The sequence below is a fragment of the Salvelinus namaycush genome, chromosome 34 (assembly GCF_016432855.1).
Source record: "Salvelinus namaycush isolate Seneca chromosome 34, SaNama_1.0, whole genome shotgun sequence".
NCBI lineage: Eukaryota > Metazoa > Chordata > Actinopteri > Salmoniformes > Salmonidae > Salvelinus > Salvelinus namaycush.
Genome location: NC_052340.1, coordinates 17,154,099 through 17,170,905, shown reverse-complemented (window position 1 = coordinate 17,170,905; position 16,807 = coordinate 17,154,099). Strand labels below are relative to the sequence as shown.

At 44.2% G+C, this 16,807-nt stretch overlaps 1 protein-coding gene, 1 long non-coding RNA gene and 1 pseudogene across 2 annotated transcripts; all 3 read left to right on the top strand.

Annotated features, from left to right (window-relative positions):
• LOC120029238 overlaps nt 1–8,293 on the top strand; it is a 61,405-nt pseudogene extending 53,112 nt beyond the window's left edge.
• On the top strand, nt 58–687 carry LOC120028912. Its single transcript, XR_005473545.1, has 3 exons — nt 58–141; nt 291–374; nt 654–687. It is a non-coding gene; the product is annotated as an uncharacterized LOC120028912 (long non-coding RNA).
• Nucleotides 8,294–11,909: 3,616 nt separating the features above from the next.
• Nucleotides 11,910–16,291, top strand: LOC120029012 (alpha-2-macroglobulin-like). The gene is made up of 8 exons (XM_038974298.1): nt 11,910–12,084; nt 12,180–12,376; nt 12,667–12,882; nt 13,088–13,206; nt 13,633–13,723; nt 13,949–14,017; nt 14,224–14,329; nt 16,223–16,291. Exons 1-8 carry the CDS (start codon nt 11,925–11,927, stop codon nt 16,264–16,266), a joined length of 1,002 nt encoding a protein of 333 aa, XP_038830226.1. The 5' UTR covers nt 11,910–11,924; the 3' UTR covers nt 16,267–16,291.
• The last annotated feature ends 516 nt before the right edge of the window (nt 16,292–16,807 follow it).

Below are 16,807 nucleotides of genomic sequence, written 5' to 3'. Positions count from 1 at the left end.
TTACCATATAAATTCTATGGTAGCATTTACTTGTCATCATTGACTTTTTAAACATTTAAATTTTGGTGCTGTTTCACTTTCTCTGTCAGGCCGAGGGAACCCAGGAGACGGTCAGCCACAACGCTCTGCTCTGCCCTGCAGGTAATCTCCTGACCTCTATCAGTCATACTTTCTCATAACTACCCCGACGATTAAGTTGACGTGCATTTGTTGTGGTTTAGATGACAGATACTTTTTAATTGGTTCTCAAGTCACTCAGTCTGTCTCGTTTATCTGTCTCGCATCACCAGAGGGCCCAGTGGAGAAGGACATCTCTCTGAAGCTGCCTGAGGTGTTTGTGGAGGGCTCTGCCAAGGCCTCCCTCTCAGTACTGGGTGAGAATTCTTCATCTGTTTTGGCTGAGTTTTCACACCTAATTATTTAAGTTTCATAACATTTTCAGGATATGTTTTCCATTTTGTGCAGATGAAGTGTAGGCAAGGATTTTCATCCCTCTATTCATGGATGGGATTTCCACCTGCAGATCTATGATTGCCTTAAGGTTATGGCTGATCAGGATAAGCATTGGTTATTTAGGGTTAAGCTAAGAAATGAGGGCTCTGCTGGTCAACTATCCACTGCGATTGTCTCAATGGTTGGTCCTCTTTCACCAGGTGACCTGATGGGTCGGCCATAAAGAACCTGGGACAGAGCCTGTTGCAGATGCCCTATGGCTGTGGAGAGCAGAACATGGTGCTGTTTGCTCCCAACATCTACATCCTCAACTACCTGCAGAGCACCAGGCAGCTCACCATGGAGATCCAGACCAGGGCCACAGGCTTCCTAGACAGTGGTGAGTGAGCTGGGTCCAGTTCAGTAAGGCACAACATGTTGCAACGAAAATCAAGCAATTATTATCAGACATGTTCAGTTACAGCCTAAAAATAACAATCTTCCTACTGGACACAACCCTTGTGAAATGGACTGCAACGTTTAATGGCATACATCGCATGCCCTGTATATGACAATATTTGTAGTAAGCCTTGTACTTTTTAAATGAGTTGTCTGATCCTGTGTGCATCTCTGACTAGCAACAACCTGTTGTATATATTTGGCTCTGAACCAGTTAACGTCACCTTCCACATACAGTACAAGTCCCTAGGAGTGTCTTTGTTCATTGGCCATTTGTGTTGCAGGCTACCAGAGGGAGCTCAACTACAAGCATGACGATGGCTCCTACAGTGCCTTTGGGAAGAGCGATGAGTCTGGAAACACGTGGTCAGTTCAGTTGTCCACACAGTCATAATACCTTCTCTTAGATTCCTCAATTTACATTTGTTTGTCATGAAGATGACATTAGATTATAGGGGGTTGCAGTATGTAATCAAGGTAGGAATGTGATGGTCTCAAACCATACTAGCATGTGCTATGGCAAATATAGAGCTGGCTTCAGCACATACAGTATGGCTACTGTTATCTAGAGTCTGATCCATAGTTTAGGCTCACGACATCTAGTCCGTGTAACTCCAGTGACATCTGACCTGTGTCCTCTCAGGCTCACCTCCTTTGTGCTGAAGTCCTTTGGAGGGGCCAAGCCCTACATCTTTGTGGACCCCGCCCACATTGCCCAGGCCAAGGCCTGGTTGGCCAGTCACCAGCAGACGGATGGCTGCAATCGCGTCAGTGGGGAAACTCTTCCATAACGGCATGAAGGTAAAGGGGAGTCAGAGCTCAGTGGGTAATAAGAGGAGTATTATACTGCAGCCACCAAATGTGACAAGGTAACGTTAAGGGCAGAGATTCAGCAGGAGGTTCTGGTGCAAGTGTCCCATTTCTATTTAGAGTGCAATGGTGGAGTCTGCATAAAATGCTAGATAACTAGCAAACAAAAGACTTGATAATAATACATAGTCTAACATCAAATATGAGTACTTAACATACTTCATATTGCACTGACATATAGGATAATGTACTGTTCAGCAGGACCTTAGAACCCCACGTGTGCCCTAAAGGAGCACATACTGAGCACAACAAGAATCCCAAGCATGTTTTAGCCAGTCCTGAGAACATACCACCTCCCTAAAGGGACCTCAGTCTGACTGACTAGTCCCGACAGCTTTTGCATCTCCAAAACAGTACTCTTAAAGTTATTACCCACCTGTTCTTTATCTTTGCACCATTATCATTTGAATGTTTTAAACACTGCAATGTTTTACCTGACATCAGTGACTTTGAAACTGTAACACCTTGGAGTACTGTATGACGTTTACTGGCATCCTTTGTTGTCATAGGGAGGGGTCGGGGATCAAGTGTCGCTCACTGCCTACATCACCGCTGCACTGCTGGAGCTGGATGGCAACACTTCTGTGAGTTATCACCTCTTTCCATATCCAAGTATTTAAAAAGAAATATTATTGATAAACAAGAAGGCCACATTTGGTGCTTTTATCAAAACATGAACGGCCTTAGTGGATATTTCTGCTTAGCCGTCCAACTACTTAACACAATTTTAAACAAGACGATATCCCCCACAGAACGCCTCACTTGCCATGTATTCAAATTTGTTAAACAACATCCCAATATACAGTTCCTTCTGGAAAAGTATTCAGACCCCTTGATTATTTCCACATTTTGTTACGTTAGCCTTATACCATTTTTAAAATCCTCAGCGATCTATACACATGACAAAGCGAGAACCGGTTTGTAGAAATGTTTGCACATGTATTGAAAATAAAACAGATTCCTCAGATCTTCTGCAATGAGATTGAGCTCAGGTGCATCCTGTTTCCATTGATCATCCTTGAGGTGTTTATACAAGTTGATTGGAGTCCACTTGTGGTAAATTCAATTGATTGGACTTGATTTGGAAAGGCACACACCTGTCTATATAAGGTCCCACAGTTGACAGTGAATGCCAGAGCAAAAACCAAGCCATGAGGTTGAAGGAATTGTCCGTTGAGCTCCGAGACAGATTGTCGAGGCACAGATCTGGGGAAGGGTACCAACATTTCTGCAGCATTGAAGGTCCCCAAGAACACAGTGGCTGCCATCATTCTTAAATGGAAAAAGTTTGGAACCACCAAGTCTCTTCCTAGAGCTGGCCGGCCAAACTGAGAAATCGGGGGAGATGGGCCTTGGTCAGAGGTGACCAAGATCCTGACGGTCAGTCTGACAGAGCTCTGGAGTTCCTCTGTGGAGATGGGAGAACCTTCCAGAAGGAAAACCATCTCTGCAGCACTCCACCAATCAGGCCTTTATGGTAGAGTGCCAGGCGGAAGCCACTCCTCCAGTAAAAGGCACATGACAGCCCACTTGGGGTTTGCCAAAAGGCACCTAAAGAAACAAGATTCTCTGGTCTGATGAAACCAAGATTGAACTCTTTGGCCTGAATGCCAAGGGCCACGTCTGGAAGAAACCTGGCAACATCCCTACGGTGAAGCATGGTGGCGGTGGCAGCGTGCTGTGGGGGTGTTTTTCAGTAGCAGGGACTGGGAGACTAGTCAGGATCAAGGCAAAGATGAACGGAGCAAAGTACAGATGTCCTTGATAAACCTGCTCCAGAGCGCTCAGGACCCCTGACTGTTTTGCCTCTGGAGAGACCTGAAAATAGCTGTGCAGCAACGCTCCCCATCTAACATGACAGAGCTTGAGAGGATCTGCAGAGAAGAATGGGAGAAAATCCATAATGTTTTTGTCCCATTCTTCTCTGCAGATCCTCAAGCTCTGTCACTGTACACAGTATACACTAGTTTATTTATATTGCTAACATTATTCGGTACTCATACCCGTATTAACCTGATAAAAGGTCTGGGTGTTCATTAGGGAGCGCAATGGAAAAGCCATGAACATTTTGCAACAATGTGCATGTTTCTTATTGAAACTGGGAGGGAATATCTGGATCAATCAGTGTTCCTCTGCTTGGTGCCTAATAAACACGATCCTGTTGTATGTGGGTGTGTCAGGACCCCATGGTGGAGAAGAGTCTGACGTGTCTGAAGGCAGCAGTGTCTGACCAGCTGGAGAACACCTACACCATTGCCCTGCTGTCCTACACCTTCACCCTGGCCCAAAACCAGGTCATGAGGGCCAAGCTCATCACCCACCTGGACAAGATAGCTGCTACCTCAGGTATGTCTTGTCTCTTTGTGAAAATGTCTCTACCTTTCTGACTGCTGGGAAACTGACAATGAAAATTCCCACAGGTGGCAATCGTCACTGGGAGAGAGCAGAGGCTTCAGGGACGAAGACTGACTCTCTGGAGGTGGAGATGACATCCTATGTGCTGCTGGCGCTGCTCTCCGGTCCCACCATGCCAGGCTTTGGGCTGGACTACTCCACTGGCATCGTCCGCTGGCTGGCCCAGCAGCAGAACCCCTACGGAGGCTTTGCCTCCACACAGGTACTTTGTTGGTCTGGTAGACTTTCATTCACTCTAGCACCTCATCTGCCTGTCGATCCTACTGTTAGTACATGGCCAAACATGGATCACACCAAATCCTTATTTGTATATGAAATGTAGCAAATTGGACATTGTATTAAAGCCTTACAATCATTTCATAACACAACACATGGATTTCCTTGAATTGTGCTTAATTTTATTGATTCTCTCCATCCATACCCAAACTATAGTTGATCCAGATTTGATTTTGCAACAGTACTTTTCTCCCCCCCCCTCCCCACTGTCACCAGGACACAGTAGTAGCACTGCAGGCCCTGGCCAAGTACGGTGCTGCCACCTTCAGTCCAGAGGGCGCCAGTACAGTCAGTGTGAGCTCGGCCAGAGGCCTGAAGATGGAGTTCACTGTGAATCAGAACAACAGGCTGCTCTATCAGGAGGAGCAGCTGAGAGAGGTCCCTGGAGACTACAACATCAAGGCAAAGGGCAAGAGCTGCGTGTTTGTGCAGGTCAGGCTCCAGTCATTTTCCTTTGCTGCCTCTCAGTACTGCATGTACTGAGTATCTGGTTTGTGTTCAGTAGAGCACACTGTTGCACAAAAACTAACGTTTCATCCCTAGAATTTCAGCATTAATGGAAATGCATGTGTGCTACTGTACATTGAAATGTCTATGTTGATTTCATGCATCTCAATAGTATTGTCTGTCTTTTCAGATCGCCATGCACTACAATATTCCCCCTCCTCCTGACTTCTCTGCTTTCAACATCTCAACACAGACGCTTGGGAAATGTGACGGCACCAAGAAATCTCTGATAGTGTCTGTGGCTGTCAGGTACAGTGGTATTCCTTTTACCCTTGAAATAGCAGCTGAAAAAAATGACGACCACCAGTGTGTAGATGCATTTTAAAATGCATCTTTAATGCTGCACAACTTTTTGGGCGACCTGACAATTCATGTGGAAATATGAGTTATAGATCTATCATCCTCATTGACTGCAAGTCTAACAAATGTTAGATCTCTTTTTATGCTTCCCATTCTTAAGTATTGTTTTTGCGTCTTACTTTCGGTTTTGAACAGCATAAAATAAAAAAATGTTTGGTTACTGAAAATATATTTCAAAGCGGTTTAGATGGTGCAATGATTTTCTTGCTTGTTTTGTCATTAACTAGTAGAATTTTAGCAATCAGGAAATGGTGGAGCGATTTCTGCATATTTGCACCTTTAAGATAATATCCATCTGACTCTGTGTGACTGACAGGTACAATGGTCGGCGAGAGGAGACCAACATGGTGATCATCAATGTCAAGCTTCTCTCCGGCTTCGTCCTGGACAAGTCCTCCCTCGGGCCTGTGAGTCAATAAGAGAACCTCAGTTAATCAGGGCCAGGAGTTTTACCAGTTTGGGGAACACTCCTGGCCCTAGGTATAATCCCCTTGAGGATTTAGTTAATGTATAAAATGATAATGGCATCTGTTCTAATTGTAAGTATTATCGTTTTGTCAATGCCAGTAGTTGTCCTTTGAATGTATCAGTTGTACTATGACACAATCTTATCCTGTGTTCTGTTCTTCCAGTTGAAAAATGACCCCACTGTCAAACGTGTTGACCTGGAGGAAGGACATGTCATCATCTACCTAGATGGGGTAGGAACATGACTGTTGCATCTAAACGGGGCTGTCTTTATCGGTTACAGAACCTAGTTGGATGTGGTCTCATTTGCATCTACACACTGGATTTAACTTGAACAGTAACATCAAAGTAAGACTGTAGTGGATGTTTTATACAGTAACACTATGTGAATCTATAACATTGAACTGCAATGTCAAATGTATTATTCCTTTTCTTCCAGCTCAAGCAGAAGGAAACGAAGACATACAGCCTGGCCATAGAGGAGGATGTGCCTGTGAGGAATCTGAAACCAGCTGTGGTGAAAGTGTATGACTACTACCAGACAAGTAAGAATTCCATCTAACAGTGAAATGTGTAGGGTTGCCAAGAACTTTAAATAAATTCTGTGGTTTTCCCAAAATCCCGACTGGCGGATTCACAGAAAAGGGAGAATAAGCAGGATATCCATTATCCTCCATCCAGGATTTATGGAATACCAGGGTATTTAAGTTTCCTGAAATTCTGCAACCTTAAAAGTGATTTCATTTGCAGAAAACACTGTGCTCCCCAAGGGTTATCATGAAAAACTGATACTCTTTCTCAAATGGAAAAAGATAAACACTCAACTAGATATTAGACCGTGTCAAACTCATTCGAGGGCCGAGTGGGAGTTTTTGTTCCTCCCTTGTAAATGTTTGATTGAATTAAGGTCACTGATTAGTAAGGAACTCCCCTCACCTGGTTGTCTAGGACTTAATTGAGAGAAAGAAAAAAAAATCCAGCAGAAGAGGCCCTCCATTAAATGAGTGACACCCCTTGGATGTGACCTTAAGTGTCAACTTGTTAGCTTTTACCAAAAGTGCACTGTGTGATGTAATATATAAACTCATTAAAAAAAAAGTCCTCTCACTGTCAACTGCATTTGTTTTCAGCAAACTTAACATGTTTAAATATTTGTATGAACAACTAAGACGTGAGATGTTACCCCACTTTTCCACCAAGGCACCTGCAAGTTCCCGGACACTTCTGGGGGGGAATGGCCCTAGCCTTCACCCTTCGATCCAACAGGTCCTCAATGGGATTGAGATCTGGGCTCTTCGCTGGCCATGGTAGAACACTGACATTCCTGTGTTGCAGGAAATCACGCACAGAACGAGCAGTATGGCATTGTCATGCTGGAGGGTCATGTCAGGATGAGCCTGCAGGAAGGGTACCACATGAGGGAGGAGGCTGTCTTCCCTGTAACGCACAGCGTTGTTGAGAGAGCTTGTCATTGCAGGCAATGTCCGATAATGCTGTGACCCACCGCCCCCAGACCACGACGGACCCTCCAAATCGATCCTGCTCCAGAGTACAGGCCTTGGCGTAACGCTCATTCTTTCGACGATAAATGCGAATCCGACCATCACCCCTGGTGAGACAGAACCGCTACTTGTCAGTGAAGAGCACTTTTTGCCGGTCCAGCGATGGTTTGCGCCCATAGGCGACGTTGCCAGTGATGTCTGACGACCTGCCTTACAACAGGCCTACAAGACCTCAGTTCAGCCTGTCTGAGCACTGATGGAGGGATTGTGCGTTGCTGGTGTAACTTGGGCAGTTGTTGCCATCCTGTGCAGGTGTTACACGTGGTGTGCCACTGTGGATAATCAGCTGTCCGTCTGTCTCAGGCGTCTTACAGTACGGACATTGCAATTTATTGCCTTGGCCACATCTGCAGTCCTCATGCCTAAGGCACGTTCACGCAGAGGAGCAGGGACCCTGGGCATCTTTCTTTGGTCTTTTTCAGAGTTGGTAGAAAGGCCTCTAGTGTCAAGTTTTTCATAACTGTGACCTTAATTGCCTACTGTCTGTAAGCTGTTAGTGTCTTAATGACCATTCCACAGGTGCATGTTCATTTAACAAGCATAGGAAACAGTGTTTAAAACCTTTACAATGATCTGTGGATTTTTACTTATCTTTGAAAGACAAAGGGATGTTTTTCTTTTTTCCTCGTGTGTGTAGCTTTTTTATCTCCCCTCTCATGGAATACCAGTTTCCAAACCACCCCATTCTCTGAAATATTGGCCACTGGCATACCCGTCAAGGTTACGTAAATAACTCCAGTTCATTGAAAGGAAACCAGACGTCACCAGTATGGGCCCATTGGTTCACCCCTGCAGTGGGAATTTAATGACTGACAGGGAAGTAGTTATCATTATAAAGGAACTGACCTCTGCATTCTCCTCTTTTCTGTTTTCAGGTGATGAAGCTGTGAGTGAATACAGCTCCCCGTGTGCAGAGTAAGTACAACCTTTCTAATACTTCATTTTCACATCTAAATTTGTCAGTTAAGCGATGTATGTTCATTGTTTTTTATAGGGAGTAAAATCCTAGGCAAAGCATGGAATATTTTATTGATGTTTGTCATTTTCACAGGTGACACAGCCAATCAAGCTGACTGGACTTGGGCTCAACCAATTGCTTTCCTATTTAGGAAGAGCTCCTAGAATGGAGGGGTTCTATTTGGTGCTTACACATTGTCCAACTTGTAATCCGTTTAACATTAAGTGAACACAATTTAATAGATGGGCCTTAAGGTTAACTCTAATCCTGCTATTAAAGTGATTGTCGTGTTTCTACGTTAATAAAACCATGCTATGGATTCAAACCAGACTCTGTAACATTTCTGTTTTAATAGATCTGTATTGAGAATCCATACATGAAAGTGTACAGTCAACATATGGGAGCAATGTTCTACAGTGTTGAGGGAGCAGAGTGGTATACTGTTAACTGAAGTGTATTCTGACCATTAGAATTATTGTACAATACTGGTTGAATGAGTGACATTTTACAGTAAACCTTTTTCTAACACATACCTCTGGCTACACCCATTTCGGTGTGGGGAAAAAATATCTTAATATATTCTGATGTTTATAGTACCTCAATTTCACAAGGCTTAAAAAACCTAAAGATTTTCATGTACCATGTCAAGCTACCAGATCATGACATTCTTGATCTGAAAGAATTGGAAAGTGTAAGCAATAATTCAACCTACCCAATCAGATCTACAGAAGTGCATAGGAGGTTACTGTTCAGTGACATTAGACTGACAAGGCACAGAATGATTAGCATTATTATAATGACATGTGCAAGTGGTCAAGTCAACATTAGTGGAATCTAGTTCAGCAGTAAGCTAAAGTCCGATGGAACAAATTGAGTTGTCTTCACTTAAGTTTGAACTAAATAGGTAGTCGGGAAATGCCTTTTGTATAAAACAACCATCTGAAACCATTGGTATAATGTAATTTAGCAATATTCCATAGTGTAAAAAAAAAAAAAAAAAAAGTTACGACACTGATACACACAGGTCTCACAAGCAAGAACCTGTAACAAACAATATCTCAATTTGACAAAATAGAAAGGCTTTTGAGCAGAAAATCTGACAGTTGTCATTTTGGTTATATACAGTGTCTTTTCCAGGACTCCCTTTTTCAATCCGTGGGCAGGAGCAGGTGGAGAAAAATGTCTATTGTAAAGTGATTTAAAAATAGATACAAAATAAAAAGGCAATTTCCCAATACTGGGGAGAGGATAAGGCCTGAGTCTATTGAAGTGTGTCACTGCTAGGCCTCCGTACACAAGTCTCCCCTATTAGTTCATGAACTGCGTGTAGCCCTCGGCTCCGGTTACTATAACATCCATCCATATCCTCATGGCCTCCGGGGCAGAGGCCACCATGTAGTAGAGTCTGTCGTGAGTCTTCACACAGAAGGTCAACGAGGGATTGGGGCTCTGGGATTGCAGGGGAGAGAAAGGTCAGTAATATGGAGATGACAGATTTATCCCAAACAGCACTCGGTGTTAAGGGGTGATTGAATGCAGAATCTGTGGGCGGCGAGTTTTTCCTACGCACCTCCTATTGTCTCTGATTCAACTACAGTACTAGAGCTTGGTTATAAAATAAATGAACCAATATATTCTGTCTGTACAGATTTTTATTTAAAGTACAATGGGTGCACTACAATCAAATATATTAAACAACCCAAAACCTGTGTGTTAGAGTTGCTACACATTTGCCCATATACACTGCTCAAAAAAATAAAGGGAACACTAAAATAACACATCTTAGATCTGAATGAATGAAATATTCTTATTAAATACTTTTTTCTTTACATAGTTGAATGTGCTGACAACAAAATCACACAAAAATTATCAATGGAAATCAAATGTATCAACCCATGGAGGTCTGGATTTGGAGTCACACTCAAAATTAAAGTGGAAAACCACACTACAGGCTGATCCAACTTTGATGTAATGTCCTTAAAACAAGTCAAAATGAGGCTCAGTAGTGTGCGTGGCCTCCACGTGCCTGTATGACCTCTCTACAACGCCTGGGCATGCTCCTGATGAGGTGGCGGATGGTCTCCTGAGGGATCTCCTCCCAGACCTGGACTAAAGCATCCGCCAATTCCTGGACAGTCTGTGGTGCAACGTGGCGTTGGTGGATGGAGCGAGACATGATGTCCCAGATGTACTCAATTGGATTCAGGTCTGGGGAACGGGCGGGCCAGTCCATAGCATCAATGCCTTCCTCTTGCAGGAACTGCTGACACACTCCAGCCACATGAGGTCTTGCATTAGGAGGAACCCAGGGCCAACCGCACCAGCATATGGTCTCACAAGGGGTCTGAGGATCTCATCTCGGTACCTAATGGCAGTCAGGCTACCTCTGGCGAGCACATGGAGGGCTGTGCGGCCCCCCAAAGAAATGCCACCCCACACCATGACTGACCCACCGCCAAACCGGTCATGCTGGAGGATGTTGCAGGCAGCAGAACGTTCTCCACTGCGTCTCCAGACTCTGTCACGTCTGTCACATGTGCTCAGTGTGAACCTGCTTTCATCTGTGAAGAGCACAGGGCGCCAGTGGCGAATTTGCCAATCTTGGTGTTCTCTGGCAAATGCCAAACGTCCTGCACGGTGTTGGGCTGTAAGCACAACCCCCACCTGTGGACGTCGGGCCCTCATACCACCCTCATGGAGTCTGTTTCTGACTGTTTGAGCAGACACATGCACATTTGTGGCCTGCTGGAGGTCATTTTGCAGGGCTCTGGCAGTGCTCCTCCTGCTCCTCCTTGCACAAAGGCGGAGGTAGCGGTCCTGCTGCTGGGTTGTTGCCCTCCTACGGCCTCCTCCACGTCTCCTGATGTACTGGCCTGTCTCCTGGTAGCCCCTCCATGCTCTGGACACTACGCTGACAGACACAGCAAACCTTCTTGCCACAGCTCGCATTGATGTGCCATCCTGGATGAGCTGCACTACCTGAGCCATTGTGTGGGTTGTAGACTCCGTCTCATGCTACCACTAGAGTGAAAGCACCGCCAGCATTCAAAAGTGACCAAAACATCAGCCAGGAAGCATAGGAACTGAGAAGTGGTCTGTGGTCACCACCTGCAGAACCACTCCTTTATGGGGGGTGTCTTGCTAATTGCCTATAATTTCCACCTTTTGTCTATTCCATTTGCACAACAGCATGTGAAATTTATTGTCAATCAGTGTTGCTTCCTAAGTGGACAGTTTGATTTCACAGAAGTGTGATTGACTTGGAGTTACATTGTGTTGTTTAAGTGTTCCCTTTATTTTTTTGAAAAGTGTATATATTAGGGATTTTGTCCAATTCTTCTCTGCAGATTCTCTCAAGCTCTGTCACTGTACACAGTATATACACTAGTTAATTTATTTATATTGCTAACATTATTCGGTACTCATACCCGTATTAAAAACCTGATAAAAGGTCTGGGTTGTGTTCATTAGGGAGCGCAATGGAAAAGCCATGAACATTTTGCAACAATGTGCATGTTTCTTATTGAAACTGGGAGGGAATATCTGGATCATTCAGTGTTCCTCTGTTTGGTGCCTAATAAACACAATCCTGTTGTATGTGAGTGTGTCAGGACCCCATGGTGGAGAAGAGTCTGACGTGTCTGAAGGCAGCAGTGTCTGACCAGCTGGAGAACACCTACACCATGGCCCTGCTGTCCTACACCTTCACCCTGGCCCAAAACCAGGTCATGAGGGCCAAGCTCATCACCCACCTGGACAAGATAGCTGCTACCTCAGGTATGTCTTGTCTCTTGGTGAAAATGTCTCTTTCTACCTTTCTGTCTGCCGTAAAAACGGTCACTGCCGACCACTGACAATGAAAATTCCCACAGGTGGCAATCGTCACTGGGAGAGACCAGAGGCTTCTGGGACAAAGACGGACTCTCTGGAGGTGGAGATGACATCCTATGTGCTGCTGGCGCTGCTCTCCGGTCCCACCATGCCAGGCTTTGGGCTGGACTACTCCACTGGCATCGTCCGCTGGCTGGCCCAGCAGCAGAACCCCTACGGAGGCTTTGCCTCCACACAGGTACTTTGTTGGTCTGGTAGACTTTCATTCACTCTAGCACCTCATCTGCCTGTCGATCCTACTGTTAGTACATGGCCAAACATGGATCACACCAAATCCTTATTTGTATATGAAATGTAGCAAATTGGACATTGTATTAAAGCCTTACAATCATTTCATAACACAACACATGGATTTCCTTGAATTGTGCTTAATTTTATTGATTCTCTCCATCCATACCCAAACTATAGTTGATCCAGATTTGATTTTGCAACAGTACTTTTCTCCCCCCCCCTCCCCACTGTCACCAGGACACAGTAGTAGCACTGCAGGCCCTGGCCAAGTACGGTGCTGCCACCTTCAGTCCAGAGGGCGCCAGTACAGTCAGTGTGAGCTCGGCCAGAGGCCTGAAGATGGAGTTCACTGTGAATCAGAACAACAGGCTGCTCTATCAGGAGGAGCAGCTGAGAGAGGTCCCTGGAGACTACAACATCAAGGCAAAGGGCAAGAGCTGCGTGTTTGTGCAGGTCAGGCTCCAGTCATTTTCCTTTGCTGCCTCTCAGTACTGCATGTACTGAGTATCTGGTTTGTGTTCAGTAGAGCACACTGTTGCACAAAAACTAACGTTTCATCCCTAGAATTTCAGCATTAATGGAAATGCATGTGTGCTACTGTACATTGAAATGTCTATGTTGATTTCATGCATCTCAATAGTATTGTCTGTCTTTTCAGATCGCCATGCACTACAATATTCCCCCTCCTCCTGACTTCTCTGCTTTCAACATCTCAACACAGACGCTTGGGAAATGTGACGGCACCAAGAAATCTCTGATAGTGTCTGTGGCTGTCAGGTACAGTGGTATTCCTTTTACCCTTGAAATAGCAGCTGAAAAAAATGACGACCACCAGTGTGTAGATGCATTTTAAAATGCATCTTTAATGCTGCACAACTTTTTGGGCGACCTGACAATTCATGTGGAAATATGAGTTATAGATCTATCATCCTCATTGACTGCAAGTCTAACAAATGTTAGATCTCTTTTTATGCTTCCCATTCTTAAGTATTGTTTTTGCGTCTTACTTTCGGTTTTGAACAGCATAAAATAAAAAATGTTTGGTTACTGAAAATATATTTCAAAGCGGTTTAGATGGTGCAATGATTTTCTTGCTTGTTTTGTCATTAACTAGTAGAATTTTAGCAATCAGGAAATGGTGGAGCGATTTCTGCATATTTGCACCTTTAAGATAATATCCATCTGACTCTGTGTGACTGACAGGTACAATGGTCGGCGAGAGGAGACCAACATGGTGATCATCAATGTCAAGCTTCTCTCCGGCTTCGTCCTGGACAAGTCCTCCCTCGGGCCTGTGAGTCAATAAGAGAACCTCAGTTAATCAAGGCCAGGAGTTTTACCAGTTTGGGGAACACTCCTGGCCCTAGGTATAATCCCCTTGAGGATTTAGTTAATGTATAAAATGATAATGGCATCTGTTCTAATTGTAAGTATTATCGTTTTGTCAATGCCAGTAGTTGTCCTTTGAATGTATCAGTTGTACTATGACACAATCTTATCCTGTGTTCTGTTCTTCCAGTTGAAAAATGACCCCACTGTCAAACGTGTTGACCTGGAGGAAGGACATGTCATCATCTACCTAGATGGGGTAGGAACATGACTGTTGCATCTAAACGGGGCTGTCTTTATCGGTTACAGAACTTAGTTGGATGTGGTCTCATCTGCATCTACACACTGGATTTAACTTGAACAGTAACATCAAAGTAAGACTGTAGTGGATGTTTTATACAGTAACACTATGTGAATCTATAACATTGAACTGCAATGTCAAATGTATTATTCCTTTTCTTCCAGCTCAAGCAGAAGGAAACGAAGACATACAGCCTGGCCATAGAGGAGGATGTGCCTGTGAGGAATCTGAAACCAGCTGTGGTGAAAGTGTATGACTACTACCAGACAAGTAAGAATTCCATCTAACAGTGAAATGTGTAGGGTTGCCAAGAACTTTAAATAAATTCTGTGGTTTTCCCAAAATCCCGACTGGCGGATTCACAGAAAAGGGAGAATAAGCAGGATATCCATTATCCTCCATCCAGGATTTATGGAATACCAGGGTATTTAAGTTTCCTGAAATTCTGCAACCTTAAAAGTGATTTCATTTGCAGAAAACACTGTGCTCCCCAAGGGTTATCATGAAAAACTGATACTCTTTCTCAAATGGAAAAAGATAAACACTCAACTAGATATTAGACCGTGTCAAACTCATTCGAGGGCCGAGTGGGAGTTTTTGTTCCTCCCTTGTAAATGTTTGATTGAATTAAGGTCACTGATTAGTAAGGAACTCCCCTCACCTGGTTGTCTAGGACTTAATTGAGAGAAAGAAAAAAAAATCCAGCAGAAGAGGCCCTCCATTAAATGAGTGACACCCCTTGGATGTGACCTTAAGTGTCAACTTGTTAGCTTTTACCAAAAGTGCACCGTGTGATGTAATATATAAACTCATTAAAAAAAAAAGTCCTCTCACTGTCAACTGCATTTGTTTTCAGCAAACTTAACATGTTTAAATATTTGTATGAACAACTAAGACGTGAGATGTTACCCCACTTTTCCACCAAGGCACCTGCAAGTTCCCGGACACTTCTGGGGGGGAATGGCCCTAGCCTTCACCCTTCGATCCAACAGGTCCTCAATGGGATTGAGATCTGGGCTCTTCGCTGGCCATGGTAGAACACTGACATTCCTGTGTTGCAGGAAATCACGCACAGAACGAGCAGTATGGCATTGTCATGCTGGAGGGTCATGTCAGGATGAGCCTGCAGGAAGGGTACCACATGAGGGAGGAGGCTGTCTTCCCTGTAACGCACAGCGTTGTTGAGAGAGCTTGTCATTGCAGGCAATGTCCGATAATGCTGTGACCCACCGCCCCCAGACCACGACGGACCCTCCAAATCGATCCTGCTCCAGAGTACAGGCCTTGGCGTAACGCTCATTCTTTCGACGATAAATGCGAATCCGACCATCACCCCTGGTGAGACAGAACCGCTACTTGTCAGTGAAGAGCACTTTTTGCCGGTCCAGCGATGGTTTGCGCCCATAGGCGACGTTGCCAGTGATGTCTGACGACCTGCCTTACAACAGGCCTACAAGACCTCAGTTCAGCCTGTCTGAGCACTGATGGAGGGATTGTGCGTTGCTGGTGTAACTTGGGCAGTTGTTGCCATCCTGTGCAGGTGTTACACGTGGTGTGCCACTGTGGATAATCAGCTGTCCGTCTGTCTCAGGCGTCTTACAGTACGGACATTGCAATTTATTGCCTTGGCCACATCTGCAGTCCTCATGCCTAAGGCACGTTCACGCAGAGGAGCAGGGACCCTGGGCATCTTTCTTTGGTCTTTTTCAGAGTTGGTAGAAAGGCCTCTAGTGTCAAGTTTTTCATAACTGTGACCTTAATTGCCTACTGTCTGTAAGCTGTTAGTGTCTTAATGACCATTCCACAGGTGCATGTTCATTTAACAAGCATAGGAAACAGTGTTTAAAACCTTTACAATGATCTGTGGATTTTTACTTATCTTTGAAAGACAAAGGGATGTTTTTCTTTTTTCCTCGTGTGTGTAGCTTTTTTATCTCCCCTCTCATGGAATACCAGTTTCCAAACCACCCCATTCTCTGAAATATTGGCCACTGGCATACCCGTCAAGGTTACGTAAATAACTCCAGTTCATTGAAAGGAAACCAGACGTCACCAGTATGGGCCCATTGGTTCACCCCTGCAGTGGGAATTTAATGACTGACAGGGAAGTAGTTATCATTATAAAGGAACTGACCTCTGCATTCTCCTCTTTTCTGTTTTCAGGTGATGAAGCTGTGAGTGAATACAGCTCCCCGTGTGCAGAGTAAGTACAACCTTTCTAATACTTCATTTTCACATCTAAATTTGTCAGTTAAGCGATGTATGTTCATTGTTTTTTATAGGGAGTAAAATCCTAGGCAAAGCATGGAATATTTTATTGATGTTTGTCATTTTCACAGGTGACACAGCCAATCAAGCTGACTGGACTTGGGCTCAACCAATTGCTTTCCTATTTAGGAAGAGCTCCTAGAATGGAGGGGTTCTATTTGGTGCTTACACATTGTCCAACTTGTAATCCGTTTAACATTAAGTGAACACAATTTAATAGATGGGCCTTAAGGTTAACTCTAATCCTGCTATTAAAGTGATTGTCGTGTTTCTACGTTAATAAAACCATGCTATGGATTCAAACCAGACTCTGTAACATTTCTGTTTTAATAGATCTGTATTGAGAATCCATACATGAAAGTGTACAGTCAACATATGGGAGCAATGTTCTACAGTGTTGAGGGAGCAGAGTGGTATACTGTTAACTGAAGTGTATTCTGACCATTAGAATTATTGTACAATACTGGTTGAATGAGTGAC

Excerpts from the sequence above, each read along its gene's own strand:
- LOC120029012 (XM_038974298.1), top strand. The coding sequence starts at position 11,925 with ATGGTGGAGAAGAGTCTGACGTGTCTGAAGGCAGCAGTGTCTGACCAG. Across the intron at positions 12,377-12,666 it reads GAGGCTTTGCCTCCACACAG|GACACAGTAGTAGCACTGCA; the intron begins GTACTTTGTTGG and ends CACTGTCACCAG. Across the intron at positions 13,724-13,948 it reads ACAAGTCCTCCCTCGGGCCT|TTGAAAAATGACCCCACTGT; the intron begins GTGAGTCAATAA and ends CTGTTCTTCCAG.